This window comes from Hemiscyllium ocellatum, chromosome 10 (assembly GCF_020745735.1).
Source record: "Hemiscyllium ocellatum isolate sHemOce1 chromosome 10, sHemOce1.pat.X.cur, whole genome shotgun sequence".
Lineage (NCBI taxonomy): Eukaryota > Metazoa > Chordata > Chondrichthyes > Orectolobiformes > Hemiscylliidae > Hemiscyllium > Hemiscyllium ocellatum.
This window is the reverse complement of record NC_083410.1, coordinates 65,176,694-65,196,230: the sequence shown is the minus strand read 5'-3', so window position 1 is coordinate 65,196,230 and position 19,537 is coordinate 65,176,694. Positions and strand designations below refer to the sequence as shown.

The 19,537-nt window shown below is 39.1% G+C and overlaps 1 protein-coding gene across 6 annotated transcripts in view; it reads left to right on the top strand.

Annotated features, from left to right (window-relative positions):
• The window catches only part of LOC132819785 (exportin-1), a 78,043-nt gene that overhangs the window by 18,094 nt on the left and 40,412 nt on the right, over window positions 1-19,537 (top strand). For all 6 annotated transcript variants that reach the window (XR_009645120.1, XM_060831556.1, XM_060831555.1 and 3 more), the window contains 10 exons: window positions 2,582-2,643; window positions 2,726-2,770; window positions 5,152-5,333; window positions 5,431-5,479; window positions 5,558-5,677; window positions 5,773-5,901; window positions 9,437-9,595; window positions 9,696-9,893; window positions 10,420-10,558; window positions 18,423-18,604. Coding sequence is in view for 5 of the 6 variants with exons in the window: in XM_060831556.1 (XP_060687539.1) it covers window positions 2,582-2,643; window positions 2,726-2,770; window positions 5,152-5,333; window positions 5,431-5,479; window positions 5,558-5,677; window positions 5,773-5,901; window positions 9,437-9,595; window positions 9,696-9,893; window positions 10,420-10,558; window positions 18,423-18,604 (1,265 nt within the window). In the remaining variant the exon portion in view is untranslated. The remainder of the gene's footprint in view (window positions 1-2,581; window positions 2,644-2,725; window positions 2,771-5,151; window positions 5,334-5,430; window positions 5,480-5,557; window positions 5,678-5,772; window positions 5,902-9,436; window positions 9,596-9,695; window positions 9,894-10,419; window positions 10,559-18,422; window positions 18,605-19,537) is intronic.

The following is a 19,537-nucleotide window of genomic DNA, read 5'->3' as shown; positions in this document are numbered from 1 at the left end:
TTTGAATAATTTTGCTGTGAAATGGCACAAAGTAAGCTTAGAATGTTAAAGAGGGTTATGGTCCAGCTAACACTTAAACAATTTTCTCTCTGTATCTTAACATACACTGGATGCAAACTGTGGAGTCCAGGAGGTTACCAATCCCAAGTTGCATCATTTGGCCTTAATTTACAGCATCTAATATCCAGTAGAAGTTCATTGTAGTTAGTCTTTCTGAATTCCATTGTCATGCTTTAATTGAATGAAAACTGAGAAGGATTCCTCTTAGCAATAGCTATCCATTTAATCCTTTCATTTGCCTACAGCTGTGCAAAGCTTTTCAGGACCAGATAATCTAGCACTGCATGAAAATTGTAACTGAGATCATTTTGCTCAGCCGAGCACCTAGCGCCTCAGCCATGAATTATGGTGCTGTTTGGTTTGAGCAACACTGGTAATGTCAACTGAGCAGTCACCCTGACATCAGAGGAAACTGAAAAATGTACTTGTCAAAATGGAATCAAATGAATTTTTGTTTTAATCGGTCTTGATATGTGGGTGACAGTGTCAAACCATGTCTTATTGGCAATTCATTATTGCCCTTTAAAGGCGATGGTGAGCCGCCTTGAGCTGCTACTGGTATGCTAAGGATGCATCCATGATTTTGGTAGGAAATCCCCTGATTTTAATCCATTAGTAAAGGTATACTATTATGCAATTAGTTTGTTTTGTGAGTTTGTAAAACCTTAGCAATGCTAATCTTATTTATGTTTCCATGTACCTATTGGGAGTATGAACTGCATTCTCTGTACTGTAAATATGTTTATTGTAAGAGGTTCTAAATATATGCCAGGATGGAATGCACTGCTTGAAATTAAATATGCAGCTTCACATAGGTAGATGTCATTCTTAGCTATGACCTGTTAAGGTGATTGTTAAATTTGTCTAAAGTATGAAGATCGATGGATCCAAAGTTCAGAATGCTGTAAAATGCTGAGAATATGGTATGCTATCCACCTCCCTCACCACTGAAAGTGGGCAGAGGTAATGTTTTTGCCCTTGTTTGTTAACCAGTTTGTATATATCTCAATATATACCTTACAGATAGATTTCAACAAAACTGGGTACACCTGGTGTGACTCAAGGCAGAACTGATTTGTTTTAGTAAAGCTGTGGATTTGGTAATTTTTAAAGGATTCACTAACATCAAGAGGGGGAGTTGACTTTTTCTTTAAGGATGTTGTGGGTTGTCTCATTTCCTGTAGTGCAATTTTTCATAGCTATCAAATATGATTATGTTGGATTTGGATTGGCCTGAAGCTACCTCTGAGAGCTGGAAGCTCTTAACAAAACAAGATTATTTTTAGTATTGTAGTTTCATAGTATCAACCAGGCAGGGGGAAAAAAAATCTAAAGAAAGTTGTATAAGTGTAATAGCATTGACCTGAAACAGCGTAGTGGAAATGCATGTTCAAATCAATCTCCTCTGTTACGTATCTGTAATAGTAGTATGTCTTGAGTTAATACTTAGGACCCTGTCAGGGTGAAAGGGAATGCTGGTAGGTATAGGGAATGCTGGATGACTAAAGAAATTGAGGCTTTGGTTAAGAAAAAGAAGGAAGCATATGTCAGGTATAGACAGGATAGATCGAGTGAATCCTTAGAGTATAAAGAAAGTAGGAGTATGCTTAAGAGGGAAATCAGGAGGGCAAAAACGTGGATATGAGATGAGCTTTGGCAAATAGAATTAAGGAGAATCCAAAGGGTTTTTACAAATATATTAAAGACAAAAGGGTAATTAGGGAAGAGAATAGGGTCCCTCAAAGATCAGCAAGGTGGCCTTTGTGTGGAGCCACAGAAAATGGGGGAGATACTAAATGAATATTTTGCATCCGTATTTACTGTGGAAAAGGATATGGAAGATATAGACTGTAGGGAAATAAATAGTGACATTTTGCAAAATGTCCAGATTACAGAGGAGGAAGTGCTGGATGTATTGAAACGGTTAAAGGTGGATAAATCCCCAGGACCTGATCAGGTGTACCCAAGAATAGGAAGGGTTTGGAGAGATATGGGCCAGGTGCTGGCCGGTGGGACTAGATTGGGTTGGGATATCTGGTCGGCATGGACAGGTTGGACTGAAGGGTCTGTTTCCATGCAGTACACCTCTATGACTCAGGCAAAAAAAACAGAATAAAATCAGTTTATTCTATTAAATAGTGTATTTTTATTTGAGTAATTTGTTTACTCCAATGTCCAATTTTATGGAAGTAAAGTCTCCCCTGTTCTAAAGAAGAGTCATACTTGACTTGCAGTGTTAACCCTGTTTCTCTCTCCACAGCGGCTGCCAGTCCTGCTGAGTTACTCCAGCATTATTTCTCTTCCCAGCTCTAATTGGTGCTAAGCATGTGAAAATGGACCACTGTTGTGTTGCAAATTAGAGCTCTTGTATATAGGATGTTTTACATGGCAGCTTTTAAGGAACAGTATGTTGATTAGGTGTTTAATATTTTCATCTTTTAAAGTCAAATATACTTGCTACTAATAAATGAACCACCTATGTCACTTATCGACTTTACTGTTCCTTTTCCATTGTATCTAGGCATTAAAAAATACGTTGTTGGATTGATTATAAAAACTTCATCTGATCCTGTTAACATTGAGGTAAGTTCTCACTAAATTGTATTATGCAGATTTTCTGAATTCTGTCCATAATTGTTTACTGAGTTGTTTCTTTTTGTTTTAGAAGGAGAAGGTTTACATTGGAAAACTAAATATGATTTTGGTTCAGGTGAGATTCAAGATGGTTTGTGAGTAGATTCACTTAGTTCTTTTTGGTGTGTTTGTATTTCTAAATTTGTATCAGTTTTTATTGAAAATAAACTTGTTAGCTTATTTTATTTCTCAATTGATTTCTAATTTATTTTTTACTTTAGCATAAGATTCTGGAGTTATACTAGGGCACGGGATATTGTTTGTTCAACGCCCTTCATGTTCATAAGTTGTAAACCTAGGCAACAAATTGAACACACTATCTTGATCATTCTGTCCTTTTTGTGCTCCGTACCCCAAGAGAGATGTCAAGAATTATTTTGCTCTCGGGTACAACTATCTCTTGGGTTTTGAATGTTTTTACCAGGGGGCAAGAAGGTTCTGTACTCTGAAATTAAAAATTTGAATTTGTTCTGATTGTAAATTGGTGGTTTTATTTTCCTGTTGAATCTTTTCGGATTGGTGCAAAACAAAGACATCTCTTCCCACATAGAATTGAACTTTTTTGTCAAAATGGGGGGAAGTGGGTGTAATGTACAATTGAATAATAAGTATCTGCACATTGCTGGTTGGAAACTCTCTACCCTGACTTTACAATCTAAAAAGAAGGGTGAGCAGCAGACTGTTCTCTAACTCTAATATATATTTAATTGGGGTCTCGTTCCTTATAACCAGAATGGTGTTTCTTGAAAGGCGAACTTAGTGTTAACACACTATATGTGTTGACCTTTAGTGAATATACTGTCTGCTAAATATCTGACTCAGAGTCCTGCAGCATGGAAACAGGCCCTGTTGGCCCAAACTGGTCCATGTCGACCAAAGTGCTCAGCCACACTAACCCCATTTCTCCGCAATTAGCCCATACCTTCTTAACCTTTCCTCTCCATGTATTTATCCAAATGCCTTTTAAATGTTGTAAATGTGGGAATTTAGCTGTTCTTTGACATGAAGAACAAATGCTGATGTAGAATTTACCCAAACCACCAGTTTGGCAAGTTGCATTAGGAATCAGCTGAAATGCATGAGCAGTAACCAAACCATACATTTAATTCTGACCCTGCATCTCGTTAATTTCTGAATACCTGTGACATTTTAAAGAACGCTTGAAGTGGAGTAAGCCAGTTAATCCCTTTAATTCCAGTGAAATCAATGGCCGATCTGTAACCGAACTCCATATACTCACAATTTCCCTAATCCTTTTCTTAACAAAAATCAACTCTGACTTAAAAATTAACAATTGACTTTGTATCAACTGTTATCTGTAAGCAAGAATTCCAAACCTCAATCACGGCATTTGGAAATGCTTCCTAAATTCACCTGAAAGGTCTGGTTCTAAATTTTAGGCTATGCTCTCCTTGTTGATGTCCCAATCAGAAATAGTTTCTACCAATTAACTTGAACAGTTCACAGTGTTATCTTGAAAAATTAGATCAAATCACCCTGAATATTTAAAGTTTATGGAATAGAAGTCAATTTGTGTGGTGCAGGCTCGAAGGGCGGAATGGCCTACTCCTGCACCTATTGTCTATTGTGTATTTGCAGTGGTCACACTAAACAAAAATTAGGGTGTGAAAGGAAACTATATTGCCAAAAATGTATCTTCAAATTTTATAGTTGGAAACTTGGCACATGAAATGTTATCAAAACACACTAGAATTCAGGTTACACTCTCACCTGGAGTAGTACATTTTTTTTCAGTGTTGCAGTTTCTGAAGATGATGTCTAGGTGACAACTGGCTGTGGATTCAGTTCACAGGAGACCCATCCAGATTCTCTTCTTTCAAAACAAATTCAGCTGTTTTGTTAGAAATAAAACAAGGCAGCAATAAAAATTGTATTCACATGCAATGCAATCTTTTAACATACCAAAATCTTTGCACTGTCTAGATTTTTCAATATAGACTTATTTTACTTCTGGAATAGATTGCATTATCCGTACTGAGTGGAGATATTAGTACAAGAACTTCCAAAAAAAACCACGCTAAATTAATTGGACATGCTAAATTGCCCATGGTGCTAGATGCATCATTCAGAGGGAAATGGGTTCGTGCAGGCTAGTTGGGCCAAAGGGCCTGTTTCTGCACTAGGGAATGTAATCTAAGCTAAATTGGTTAGTGTTTAAATGACATTAAAGCTAGCTTCTCCTGAGATTTGAGTGGAGGCCAATGATTTCGAGGGATAGCGAAGCTATGTAGCTTTTTTTAAACTCCCTGTTAATGAGGATTCTGCACTTGTAGACAGACGACAATTTGATCAGAATTATAACCTAAAGAATGTCTATCTTTTTATTGTCTTCAGGTTGACTGGCTGTATTAGCTGATAGAGGAAAATGTTAACTGTCCTTCTTTTCAATGTTTAAGTTTGCAGTAAATGCATAATTTTGTATCATTATTTACACAGATACTGAAACAGGAGTGGCCAAAACATTGGCCCACGTTCATCAGTGACATTGTTGGTGCAAGTAGAACTAGTGAGAGCTTGTGCCAGAACAACATGATTATTCTTAAATTGCTGAGTGAGGAAGTGTTTGATTTCTCCAGTGGACAGATGACCCAGGTTAAAGCAAAGCATTTGAAGGACAGGTATAATCTGGACTTGTACTTCATTTAAGTCAACTTTGATCCAATAATCATCTTAACTTATTCTCATACATAAATATAACTTCTTCTTTCTTTGCAGCATGTGCAATGAATTCTCTCAGATATTCCAGCTGTGCCAGTTTGTCATGGTAAATAAGTCATTTAATTTTTAAATCTGGCAGTTTTGCTAATTTAGATAGATTTCAACAAACTATTTTTCATTATAGGAAAACTCTCAAAATGCTCCACTTGTTCAAGCTACCTTGGAAACATTGTTGAGATTCTTGAACTGGATTCCACTTGGATATATCTTTGAAACAAAATTGATCAGTACACTGATATATAAGGTATGTGCATTCTTTATTTTCAAGATCTGTAGAAAACCTCTTTTAAGCTAGTCTAGGTAAGAACATTTAAATAACATATGGCTTTTGTGTTTTAGTTTTTGAATGTGCCCATGTTCAGGAATGTGACTCTGAAGTGCCTGACAGAGATTGCTGGAGTGAGTGTCAGTCAGTATGAAGAGCAATTTGTTACTCTGTTTACACTAACAATGATACAACTGAAACAGGTATGTTAATCCCCTCTTCTCTTTCTGTCTTCTCAAGGATGATATATCAAAAGAGGCTTAGGTTTTTAAAAATTTTTAAATTGTTCTGGTCATGTGGGCTTTGGGTGGACATGTATCAAGAGCAAACTAGTCTGGAATATACACGCACATTGTGTGAGTGTATCTGTTTTTTCACAACAGGAGGCAAGGTAAATAATGTCAGACATGTTGAACCTATATTTTGTTATTTTAGAAGACAGAAATTTCATACCCAGATCAAGAAGGTAACCATGGAGCTGATAGGAGAGAGAAATCTGAACATTAAAATCTGACACATCACATGGACTTGTTGACACATGTCCTAAGATTCTTTAAGAGTGAGTTGCTGTGATTAGTGGATGCACTGGTCTGATTCCCCAAGGTTGCTGAAAGGCCCAGTTGTTTTAAAAGCAATTATGTTAAACACTTCTAATTTAAAAAAAACGAGAGAAATCAGGGAAGTATAGACCAATTACCCTGAAAGTAAACATCAGAATTTGCTGAAATTATAATTAAGAAAGTTGTGATTCACTTTAAAAAGTCATAGTATGATCAAAAACCAAGATAATTTAACAAAGGCAAATGTATCGAGTAAGGCAGATAAAGGGGAGCGAATAGAAGTGGAATGTGTAAGCTTCTCAAAAGATAGTTGGCCAACTATATTGTGCCTCTTTAAAGTACTGGATGTGACCTAGCGGCTTCACAGGAACATTTGTAAAGCAAAGGGATGCAGTGACATAGTAGAAATGTAATTGGGCTGGTAATACCCTGGGATATGGATTCGAATTGCACCTTGGGGAATGGTGAAATGTGAACTCGGTAAAAATCTGGAATAAACCGCTAGCCCAACAGTGACCATGGTGATTATGATTTTTTAAAAAATGAATATAGAAGTGGATTTTGGCAGAAATTAAGCTCTAATGATTAAATGGCAGATCAGGATTGAGGGGCATATTATTCTAAACTATTTTATATTTTCAAACTTGATGTAACATCTCCTGTATGAGGCTTCTGGACTCACCTAAGCAAATATATCTACTTCAGTAAGAAAATGGTTCAGGAACGTCATTAGTAAATACAAGAAATTGCATGGGAATACTTTTAATGTTTCAGGCTTATGTAATTAATTGTATTTTGTGGAAGTACATGATGGGAGCTCAGGCCTGCCAAAGCCACACTAATGACTTTTTGAAATGGAAAGAACTTTTCAATTATGCGCTTAAGCAGGGTAACATCAGTGTTTTTGGTGACAAAGATGTGGCTGTGTGTGGTTCTTCGGTACATCAGGGAAATGGTCTATTTTGCTACTTTGGTTTCTGAAGCTGGGTGGAAAGTCCAATAACATTTGATCACATGAATTGAAAGAATACCATCTATTTCCCCATATTTTATATCTTCCATGTCCTTCTCCACAGCAAACACTGATGCAAAATACTTACTTAATATCTCCCCGGGGCTCCCCACACAGGCTGCCTTGCTGATCTTTGAGGGGCTCTATTTTATCCCTAATTACCCTTTTGTCCTTTAATGTATTTATAACATCCCTTTGGATTCTCCTTAATCCTATTTGCTAAAACTATCTCATGTCCCCAATTTCCCTCTTATGTATACTACTTTATAGTCACAGGTGAGATGCTGAAAGATTCTGGTTTGGCTAACATGGTGTCACTATTTTAAGAAAGGTGGTAAGGAAAAGCCAGGGAGCCATAGACTGGTGAGTCTGATGTCTGGTGGGCGAGTTGTTGGTTGGGAATCCTAAGGATTTACATGTATTTGAAATGGCATGGACTGATCAGAGATATGCAGCATGGCTTTGTACATGGGAAATCATGTCTCATGAACTTGATTGAGTTTTTTGAAGAAATAACAAAGAGGATTGAGGGCAGAGCAGTGGACGTGATGTCTATGGACTTCAGTAGGCATTCAACAAGGTTCCTCGTGGGAGACTGGTTAGCAAGGTTACATCTCGTGGAATACAGGGAGAATAGTCATTTGGCTACGGAACTGGTTCAAAAGTAGAAGACAGAGAATGGTGATGGGTGGTTGCTTTTCAGACTGGAGACATGTGACCAGTGGTGTGTCACAAGGATTGGTGTTGGGTCCACTGCTTTTTGTCATTTTATATAAAATGATTTAGATGTGAACATAGGAAGTGTAGTTAATAAGTTTGCAGATGGCACCAAAATTCGAGATGTAGTGGACAGCAAAGAAGATTGCCTCACAGTCCAGCAGGATCTTGATTAGATGGGCCAATAGGCTAAAAAGTGGCAGCTGGAGTTTAATTTCATAAATGTGAGGTGCTGCATTTTGGGAAAGCAAATCGGAGCAGGATTTGTACACTTAATGGTAAGGTCCTGGGGAGTGTGACTAAACAGAGACTTTGGAGTGCAGGTTCATAGTTCCTTGAAAGTGGTATCGCAGGTGGATAGGATAGTGAAGAAGGCGTTTGGTATGCTTGCCTTTATTGGTCAGTGCATTGAGTATAGGAGTGGGGAGGTCATGTTGCGGTTGTACAGGACATTGGTTAGACCGCTGTTGGAATATTGTGTGCAGTTCTGGTCTCCTTTCTTATTGGAAGGATGCTGTGAAACCTGAAAGGGTTCGGAAAAGATTTATAAGATGTTGCCAGGGTTCGAGGATTTGAGCTGTAGGTAGAGGCTGAATAGGCTGGTACTGTTTTCCCTGGAGCGTCAAAGGCTGAGAGGTGACCTTATAGAGGTTTATAAAATCATGAGGGGTGTGGATAAAGTAAACAGACAAGGTCTTTCCCCTGGGGTGGGGAATCCAGAACTGGAGGACACTGCTTTATGGTGAGAGGGGAAAGATTTAAAAGGGACAATTTTTACACGGAAGATTGTGCGTGTATGGAATGAGTTGCCAGAGGAAGTGGTGGAGGCTAGGACAAATGCAACATTTAAAAGGCATCTGGATGGGTATATGAATAGGAAGGGTTTGGAGGGACATGGGCCAAGTGCTGGCAAATGGGACTAGGTTAGGTTAGGATATCTGCTCTGCATGGGTGAGTTGGACTGAAGGGTCTGTTTTTGTGCTGTACATCTCTATGACTAATAATGTTATGCAGTAAATCCAAAACTTAGTACAGCTTTGTCCTGTAAGCACTGGGTTGTTAATATGCAGACATTGGTAAATAATTGCAGTGTGTCAAAAGGCATAGTTGAGAATTGTATCACAACAGTAGTCAGTAATTCTAATCCTTCTAAGTGAATTTGAAAACAAACTTAATTGCCATTTTGCAACAGCTTTTTATTTTGTTTTCTATGTACTCATTTCCCACACCCTTGCAATCTTCATTGAGATTTAAATATATTATTCAAGATGACAGTTTAAAAAACATCTAACTTTAAGTTCTTCTGTGGAATTATGCAAATGATCTCCTATCTATAAAAGAATAATAGCCATTAGATTTGATCAGATAAGAGCTTGTTTGTAGCAGTTGAACTGTGGCTGTAGGCAATTCAGTGTGGGAGTAATACTTTTTTTCTTAACTTACTATTAGATGCTTCCTTTGAACACCAATATTAGAGTGGCTTATGCTAATGGAAAAGATGATGAACAGAATTTCATCCAGAATTTGAGCCTATTTCTTTGTACATTTCTGAAAGAACATGGGCAACTTATTGAAAAACGATTGAATTTGAGAGAAACACTTATGGAGGTAAGAGTTTTAGCAAATCTTTCTTTATAATGCTGTCATAAATTATTGTGCACAACTGAGGAAAGAATAATTCAGTTTAAATCTTTTGAATATTCTGTAGGCTCTTCACTATATGCTGCTTGTGTCAGAAGTGGAGGAAACGGAGATATTCAAAATTTGCCTCGAGTATTGGAACCACTTGGCTTCTGAACTCTATAGGGAAAGTCCATTTTCAACACCTGCATCGCCTGTGCTTTCTGGAAGTCAACATTTTGATGTTCCTCCGAGAAGACAACTTTATTTGCCAGTGTTATCGAAGGTAAGCATTCAGTGAGTTAATAGAAATCTATCCTATTGCTTCAGTAAAATTTAATCACTGGACATAACCATTGCATTGTTCTTCTGAGATGTACTGCTGTGGAGGGAATCACACCATTTAAATTCTTTGTCCTTTGTGAATAAAATGTCTATCATTCCTTTGCTTTAATGTTCAGATCAAAATGTTTTCCAACTTCGTTGTATGTAAGTGCTTATTGGAGCAACATTTTAGTTCACTTTCATTAGAAACAGTCTTTGAAGTTCTTTGAAAGTAACTGACAGTTTATTGGATTTGCTATTTGCATATTTATATTGTGATACTCCACAACCACCTGATGAAGGAGCAATGCTTCGAAAGCTAATGCTTCCAAATAAATCTGTTGGACTATAACCTGGTGTTGCATGATTTTTAACTTTTGTACACCCCAGTCCAACACAGACACGTCCAAATCATGATATTCTAGCATGGTTGCTTGATTTGCTGTATGTGAGATTGATGATATATAACTATAAAATATTCCTCAAAGGTGCGCCTTCTAATGGTCAGTCGCATGGCTAAACCAGAAGAAGTACTTGTGGTGGAAAATGACCAAGGCGAGGTTGTACGAGAGTTCATGAAGGATACAGACTCTATCAACTTGTATAAAAATATGAGAGAAACTCTTGGTAAGGTTTTCCATTCCACCAACTGGGGTATTTATAAACATGGCTAAAATAAGCAAGTTGATGGTCACAGTAGCACTCCATGTTTCCATGCCTGTAGACGTTTATCAACTTAAACACAAGTAGGAGTAACCTTCCATTCGATAAGTAAAAACAATGACTGCATATGCTGGAAACCAGATTCTGGATTAGTGGTGCTGGAATTGCCCAGCAGTTCAGGCAGCATCCGAGGAGCAGTAAAATCAACGTTTTGGGCAAAAGCCCTTCATCAGGAATACAGGCAGAGAGCCTGAAGGGTGGAGAGATAAGTTAGAGGGGGTGGGGAGAAAGTAGCATAGAGTACAATAGGTGAGTAGGGGATGGGATGAAAGTGATAGGTGGGAGTGGGGGGAGGGGGTAGGGTGGAGTGGATAGGTGGAAAAGAAGATAGGCAGGTAGGACAATTCATGGGGGCAGTCCATTCAGTAACATCATGGCTGTTCTGATATTGGTTTTGCTGTCACTTTCTTGCATAGCCCAAAAGCTCGGACTGCTTTGTCAATCAAAAATCGACAAATGTATTTACCCAAATGCTGTTGCTTTCTGAAGATTCCAAAGACCCTCAAAGAAGAGTCCCTCTCCATTTCTTCTTAATTTGAGATCTATATCTTTTTAAACGGTGGGCCCTTGTTCCAGACTGCCCCATGTGGACAAACATCATTCTAGCATCGACTCTAAGTCCCCTTAGAATCTGACATGCTTCAATAAAACCATCTTCTAAATAGCAGTGTGTATAGACCTAACCTGCTGAACCTTTGTAAGGCAAGTGGTTCACACTAGAAATTAAGTGAATGAAGCTTCACTGAAATGCTTTGAATGCAATTATATACCTCTCGAGCAGAGGGAAGAAAATCATGCAGTATTATGAGTTGCTGTCATTTGGACCTTGTGTATAACTGTAGCACCACCTTGTCTTATATTGTGATAATTGATAATCTTCTTGTGATCTTACCATTAATTGCCTGTGCTTGCATTCTAGATTTTTGAGATTCAAAATCTCTGCACCACAGATTTCTGCTGTCTCCCTTAAGTAATATCCAACTTTTCCATTGTCAAAGTGGGCAGTGTGTTTTGTCATAGTTCATCCGCCAAATTTTTGTCCATAGCCTATCTATCCCGTGCAGATTATGTCCCCTTCACAACTTGCTTTCCTACTGATATTTGTCATCAGCAAACTTGGCTACTGTACGCTCATTCCCTTCATTCAAGTTATCAATATCGTTTTTACAGAGAAGCCTTGACTATCCGAAGGACACGGGCGGGCAATATTTCATTCGTTAATCGAATGCTGGATAGCATAGTTTTGCAAAGCATCAGGACCTTGCCATCTTGCTGGATAATCTGAAATTTGGGTATTTGAGGTTTCTCTGTATTTGGTCAGGGTATATGAGTGCCATTGAATAGGTTTGCAATAACTGCTTATCCTTGATTGCCCTGAAAAAGATAGCGGTGAGCTGTCGCTTTGTAGAGCTGTAGTGTTTGGGGTGCAACACACCCACAGTTCTGTTGGGAAGGGAGTTCAGGATTTTTACCTAGCCACACTGAAGGAATAAGGGTCTATTTCCAAGTCAATGGGTGGGGGGCTTGAAAGGAAGCTTGTGGACCATGGTGTTCCCATGCATCTGTCGCCTTTGTCTAGGTAGTAGAGCTTGAGTGTTTGGGAGGTGCTGTGAGAAAAAGACCTCTGAATTATTGCAGTGTGTCTTGTAGATAGTACACACTGTCTTCGTACATTGCTGACGAAGGGAATAAAATTTTGAAGGTGACGGAGCAGGAGATTGTTCTATTGGGAATAGTGTCAAACTTGACTGTTGTTGGAGCTGCACTTAATTAGACAGGTGGAGAGTATTTCATCATACTCCTAACCAGTGCCTTGTAGATCGTTGCCATGATGTGGAGGTGTCAGTATTGGACTGGGGTTGACTAGGTCAGAAGTCACACGACACCAGGTTTATTTGAAATCACAAACTTTCAAAGTGTTGCAACTTAAGGTGACCTGACAAAGTAATAGCATTCTGAAAGTGTGTGATTTCAAATAAACCTGTTAGATTGTAACCTGGTGGTGTGACTTCCAATCATGCAGATGGTAGACAGGATGGGATACTGAGGTGAATTACATGTCACAGAATTTCCAGCCTTTGACCTGCTCTTGGAGCCACAGGATTGATATGGATGGCACAGTTCAGTTTCTAGTCACTGACCATAAGACATAGGAGCAGGATTAGACCATTCGGCAGAAATTGCTCAGCCATTAGATCATGGCTGATGTGTTTCAAGCTCCCCATTCTCCAGCCTTCTCCCTGTACCCATTATCCACTTTCCAGTCAAGAACCTATCTATCTGCCTGGTATAGTCAGTGTGTTGGCCTCCATAGCGCTCAGTAAGTTCCGCAGATTAACCATCCTCTGGCTGAAGAGATTCCACCTCCATCCTTCAATCTATGGCTTTGCCCTCTGGTCCTAGTCTCCTACAAGTGGAAACATCGTTCGCTCAATCCATGCCTGTCGGTATTCTGTAAGCTTCAATCAGATACCCCTTCCACATCCTTCTAAACTCCATTGAGTATAGAGCGAGACTCCTCAACTGCTCGTATGACAAGCTCTTCATCCCTGAGATCATTCTCCTAAACCACCTCTGGACCCCCTCCAGCACCAGCACTTCTTGCCTTCAGTACTGGGTCCAAACTGCTCTCAATATTCCAAATACAGGCTGACTAGAGCCTGATACAGCCTCAACAGTACATCTCTGCTCGAGCCCTCTTGAAATGAATGTGAACATTACATTTGCCTTCCTAACTCAACTGAACCTGCATGTTAACCTTGGAGGTCCTAGTTCAGGATTCACCTAAGTCACTTAACTTTGCACTTTACCATAAGTATTCATTTGTAACTGCTTTGCCTGCTCTCCTAACATGAGCAAGTCTTTTTTTGCAGCCTTTCCTCTTCCTCAGCCCTGCTCATTCTTCCACATATCTTTTGTGTCATCTGCAAACTTGGCAACACTGCCTTTGTTCCTTTGTCCAGATAGTTAATTTATAACATGAACAGCTATGGTCCCAACACTGACCCCTATGCAACTTCACTCGTCACTGGCTATCATCCTGATAAGGACCCCTTTCTTCGTACTCTCTGCCTTCTGCCAGTCAGCCAATCCCCCATCAAGGCCAATACTTGTCCCTAACACCATGAGCTCTTATTTAGTGTCCTCATGGCAGCTCCTCGTCAAAGGCCTTGAAATCCAAATAGAGCGTGTTCACTGGCTGTTAGTTGTCTAACTTGTCTAACCTCTTCAGAATTCCATCAGATTTGTTCGGCTTGACCTCCCCTTGATGAAGCCATGCAAACTCAGACCTATTTTGTCTCACACATGCAAGTACTCTGCAATCTCATCCTTAGTAATCGACTCTTAAAATCTTACCAATGACAGGTTAGGCTAACCGGCCTGTGATTTCCTGTCTTCTGCCTCCCTCCCATAAACTGGGGTGTTACATTAACTATTTTCAGTCCTCTGATACCCTCACTCACTCCAGTGATTCCTGAAAGGTGCATTTGCAATCTCCTCAGCTGTCTCCTTCAGAACACTGGGGTGTAGTCCATCTGGTCCGGGTGATGTATCCACCTTTAGACTTTTCAGCTTCCCCAGAACCTTCTCCTTAGCGATGGCCGCTATACTCGCCTCTGCCGCGGCTTGCTTGAAGTACGATAAGCTGCTAGTGACTTCCACTGTGAAAACTGAAACAAAGTACCTGTTCTGACACTCTGCCATTTTATTTCCTATTACTACTCTGGCTTCATTTTCCATCAGTCCATTGACCATTCTTGCCTCTCTATTACTTTTTAGATACCTTAAAAAAAACTATTGCAATCTTCCTTTGTATTACTAACTAGCTCACTCTCAGGTTTTGTCTTCTCTCCCCTTATTGCTTTGTGAATTATCCTCTGCTAGTCTTTTTTTTAAGACTCTAACTTTACTAAGATTCAGCATATTGTATGCCTTTACTGACTTTTCCTTGTCAGCCTTTGTTGCCTTGTGCATTTCTTCTTCCTTGGATGCATTTTTGCTGTGCCTCCTGAATTACCTCCAGAAGCTCCATCATAGCTATTCCACTGTCTTATCTGGTAGACTTCCATTCCAAGCACCTGGCCACTCCTCTGTCACGTCTTTGTCATTACCATGTTAAAAACCCCTTAGGATATTGATAATGAGGAATTCATCAATGATAATGCCATTGGACGCCCAGGAATGATAGTTTCTTTTTTTGGAAATAGTTGTTGCATGAACTCGACAAGTATGTTACTTGACAGTAATCGCACCAAGCCTGGATGTTGTCCAGGTCTTCCTGAAAATCGATATAGACATTTTCAACATCACAAATGTGAATAAGCTGAATGTTATGCAAATATCCACTCTTAGGTTGGAGGGAGGATAATTTGATGAAGTAGCTAATATATGGTTCTAGGACACTTCTTGGAGGAATTCCCGGGGCTGAGACTATTGACTTCCAGCAACCACAATTGTCTTCATATGACTTCCACCCAGCAGAGTTGTCCCTTGATCTCCATGAGCTCAGTTCTCGTAGGACTCCTTGATGACACATGCAGTCACATGAGACCTTGAGATGAAGGACAGTCACTCTCACCACCTCAGGAGTTCGCCTTTTTTTTTGTACATGCTTGTAATTTAGTCAGAACTCAAAAGTTGAGCATCAGCAAATAGGTTGTTCCTTTGCAGATTTGGTATTTTGATTGTAGGTAGTTGAGGCCTCCTCGTAAATCTATCTGTAATTCTACGAGTCACAATTCTTCAGTTTGAAAATGACTCCGTTTTGGGTAAGATCTATACAGATCTCACCAAGACATTTGACATGATTCTGCATGGTAGACTGGGTAGGAAAGTTAAATCACATGGAATACAGGGAGAATTATCCATTTGAATACAGAACTGGCTCGAAGTTACAAGAGGGAGGCTGGTGGTGGAAGGTTGCTTTTCAGACTGAGGTCTGCAACTAGCAATGTGCCACAAGGATTGGTGGTGGGTCCGCTGCTATTTGTCATATATATAAATGATTTAGTTGTGAATGTTGGAAGTATGGTTAGTAAGTTTGCTGATGACACCAAAATTGATTATGTAGTGGACAGCAAAGAATGTTATCTCAATGCCATGGGATCTTGATCAGATAATCATTGAGCCGAAGAGTGGATAAATGTGAGGTGCTGCATTTTGGAAAGGCAAATCGGGCTGGATTTATACATTTAATGGTCAGGTCCTGGGGTGTGTTGATGAACAAAGAGACCTTGGAATGCAGATTCGTAGATCCTTGAAAGTAGTGTTGCTGGTAGACACTATAGTGAAGGTGGTGTTTGGTATGCTTGGCTTTACTGGGGATGGGGGATGGAGTCCAAAACGAGATGGCATAGATTTAGCGTGAGAGGGAAAAGATTTAAAAGGGACCTAAAGGGCAACTTTAACATGCAGAGGGTGGTGCGTGTATGGAATGAGCTGCAAGAGGAAGTGGTAGAGACTAGCACAATTAGAACATTTGAAACCCATCTGGATGGGTATATGAATAGGAAAGGTTTAAAGGGATATGCCCAAATACTGGCAAGTGGGACCAGATTAATCTAGGATATCAGGTCTGCCTGGACAAGTTGGACTGAAGGGCCTGTTTTCGTGCTGTACAGCTTTATGACTCATTTATCCTGACTCACTGCTTCCTGTTGGTGAACCAGTCACTATCCATGAGGTCTTACCTTGAGTAGTAAGATTTTTTTGTGATGCCTTTCCCACTCTCTTTAAGAAAGGAGGGAGAGAGAAAACTGAACTAATGCCTCACATCAATCATAAAGTAAATACTAGAATTTGTAATTGGGATGTGAAAACAGGACACAGTGTTAGGATTAGACAGTCAACATGGATTTATAAAATTGAAATCATGTTTCATAAACCTTTTGGAGTTCTTTAGGATGTAACTTGAAGGATTGACAAGGGAGAACTAGTGGATATGATACATTAGATTTTCAGAAAGCTTTTTATAAAGTCCCACATAAGATTAGTAAGCAAAATTAGTACAGGTGGAGATTGGGAGAATATATTTACATATTGAAAACTGGTCATCGGACAAAAAGCCTAATAAGAGCGAATGGATCACTTTCTGGTTAACGTGTTAGTGAGGTACTACAAGAATTGGTGCTTAATCCCCAATTATTTATAATGTCTGTCAAATATTTGGGAATAATTTAAAAACTAACAGTTCACATTTGTGGATGACAGCAAAAATAGATGGAAGTGAGAGTTAAAAGATGCAAGGACACTTCAAGGGGCTTTGGAGAGACTAGGTGAATGGGCCTCAAATTGACACACAATACCGTATGGAGAAATGTGAAGTCATTGACTTTGGCAAAAATGGAAGTAATGTTTTTTAAATGGTGCGAGACTAAGAGGGCTTGATCCTCCAAAGAGAGTTGAGGTCCTTGTTCATTAGTTAATGAACATTAACATGCAAGCATAATAAGCATTTCATCCAAATGATATACTGGCTTTCAAGAGAAATTGTGCTTATAAGATATCTTACTACAATTATATGGAGCCCTGGTTATATGTCACTGAAGTGTTATGTACAGTTTTGGTCTCTTTGCCTCTTCTGATTATTAACTTCTCCGTATCACTCTCCAACAGACTGACACTCTCGCTGTGGCTGAACTTATGTTTTAGTATTGCTGCGACTAGTTCAAATTATGCCTAGGTGGAAGAAAGAGCACACATGCACAAAGGAAGATGACAGTAGTTGGAAGCAATGGAAATTTTCAGAATAACTGTAATGAGTGGGAATAAAAAATTAAATTAAGTTGGAAACTGGCCAGTGTTACTGTCCCCAGTATGTTTTTTTACATTTTTAGGTAGTATTCTGGAAATTACTGTGGAAAGAATAAAGGTTGATAACTGCTAAGTTCAACAGAGACTGTTCACTAAGGCTGTATTAGAGTTAAATAACTAACTTTAAATATTTAGCCAGGAGGAAAACGTGCCACATGGGGACAAATACCAGTCTTGTGGGATCAACTAGCGCTGCTCCTGCCACAATTTGAAGTGGCTCAAGGAGATGTAAGAGAATGCAAGTGGAAGCAGAGGCAGTATATAGGATTGGTCATCACTTATAAAAGCTAATATGAAATAAGATTGGAGCAATTTGTGCATGTGCTGATGCTAACATCATTGTATCCAGCATGTGACACCCAGGGTGCATGCATGAATGCATCTTGAGGCTTGTAATGAGTAGCTGTCACTAGCCCTGTCTGTGCATCTAGTGTGCATTTTTATCAGCTATTTTAGAATTTGAAGTACTTCCTCTTTTTGTTTGTTGAAGTTCTTACTATACAAGGTTTAAATGAAGTATCAACATTTTTCAATGGACCAAAACACTTTCTGCTGCGTGGGGAGTCTGGGATCTGGGGGCATAGCTTAAATATTCGATGCAAACCTTTTGAGTAAAGTTAGAAATAATTTCCTCCAGGCAAAGTCTGGTAGAAGTTTAGAACTCTTCTGCAAGTGGAAGTTAGTGCCAAGTCGGTCAGTTTTGAAATTGAGGTTGATGGGTTGTTGACTGTAAAGATGCTAAGGGATATAAGAAAAGGTTGGGCAGGTTAAATTATTTTGCACATTGACCATGATCTCATTGAATGGTAGATCAGCGTTGAACATAAGTGGTGTATTTCTATCCATACATTCCTGTAAGTTGCTTTTAGCAAAATATAAGCTATAGACTTGTATAACCATCTTCATAGTGGATCTGCAAGGAGAATAAACTTCTAGAATTTTTTTTTGTTTGCAGTATACCTTACTCATTTGGATTATGCAGATACAGAACGTATTATGACTGACAAACTTCACAACCAGGTAAATGGTACTGAATGGTCATGGAAAAATTTGAACACCCTCTGTTGGGCTATTGGCTCAATTAGCGGCGCTATGCATGAGGAAGATGAGAAGAGATTTCTGGTGACTGTAATAAAAGTAAGTGTTATATTTCTAATGACTTTATTTAGAAAGTTGGAAATTTGTTTTTGTTGGGTAACACAATTGCGTACATGTCAATAAAGTGAGGATTGCAAAATACTGTGACAATCTATTTCCAGTAAATTTGCCAGATCTAATGCATGGAGCACCAATCAGAATGCTCAGTGTATTTGTATTGGTTGAGCAGAATACTGATTCATGTGTTGATACTTCAATTGTGATGTCCACAGAATGGATAGTTTTGAATAGTAGTGTGTATGTTCCGGAAGTGTCAGCAATGTGTTGCTTGAGAAAAGAAACTTGAATTTGAGAGCAATGCCCCTTAGTATGTGTTAAAAAAGCATGTTTGATGCAGAGACTTTGCTGATGGTGCTCACTGCACAGAATGATAGAACAAATACATAGATGTCTAAAGGAAGCAGTACAAGTAAACCCAAGGTGGTTGGAGTTGTGTAATTGGTATTGAAACGTTTTTTATTTATATTGACAACAGGAATTTGGTCTCGTCTTCCCCCACCCCCCCAAAATTGCACCCTGAAAATGTCCCAATGAAATTTTGTTTCAGTCAGATTACCTCTGGTTCTTCTAAAGTACAATGAACCATAGGCTCCAACTTTTCTCATACGGCAAAACTCTTCATCCCACGAAGCAGTGAAGTCAACCACTATCCAACTGTTTTCAATGAGCATTTATCCTTTCTTGAGCAAGATTACCAAAACCACACAATTCTCAGTGCTTTCTTATCAATGCCCTGAACTGTTGTAAAAACCCTGAAAATTATAGTCAGTTTACTCCCATTCTGTAGTGATTGTACCAGCTGAAAAAAATGAATCACCCAGCCTAATCCCACATTCCAGTTTTTTAGTACATAATCCTGCAGGTTACGGCATCATTTTTAAAGGCTTAAGAGTTCTTCATCTGCTTTTCAGG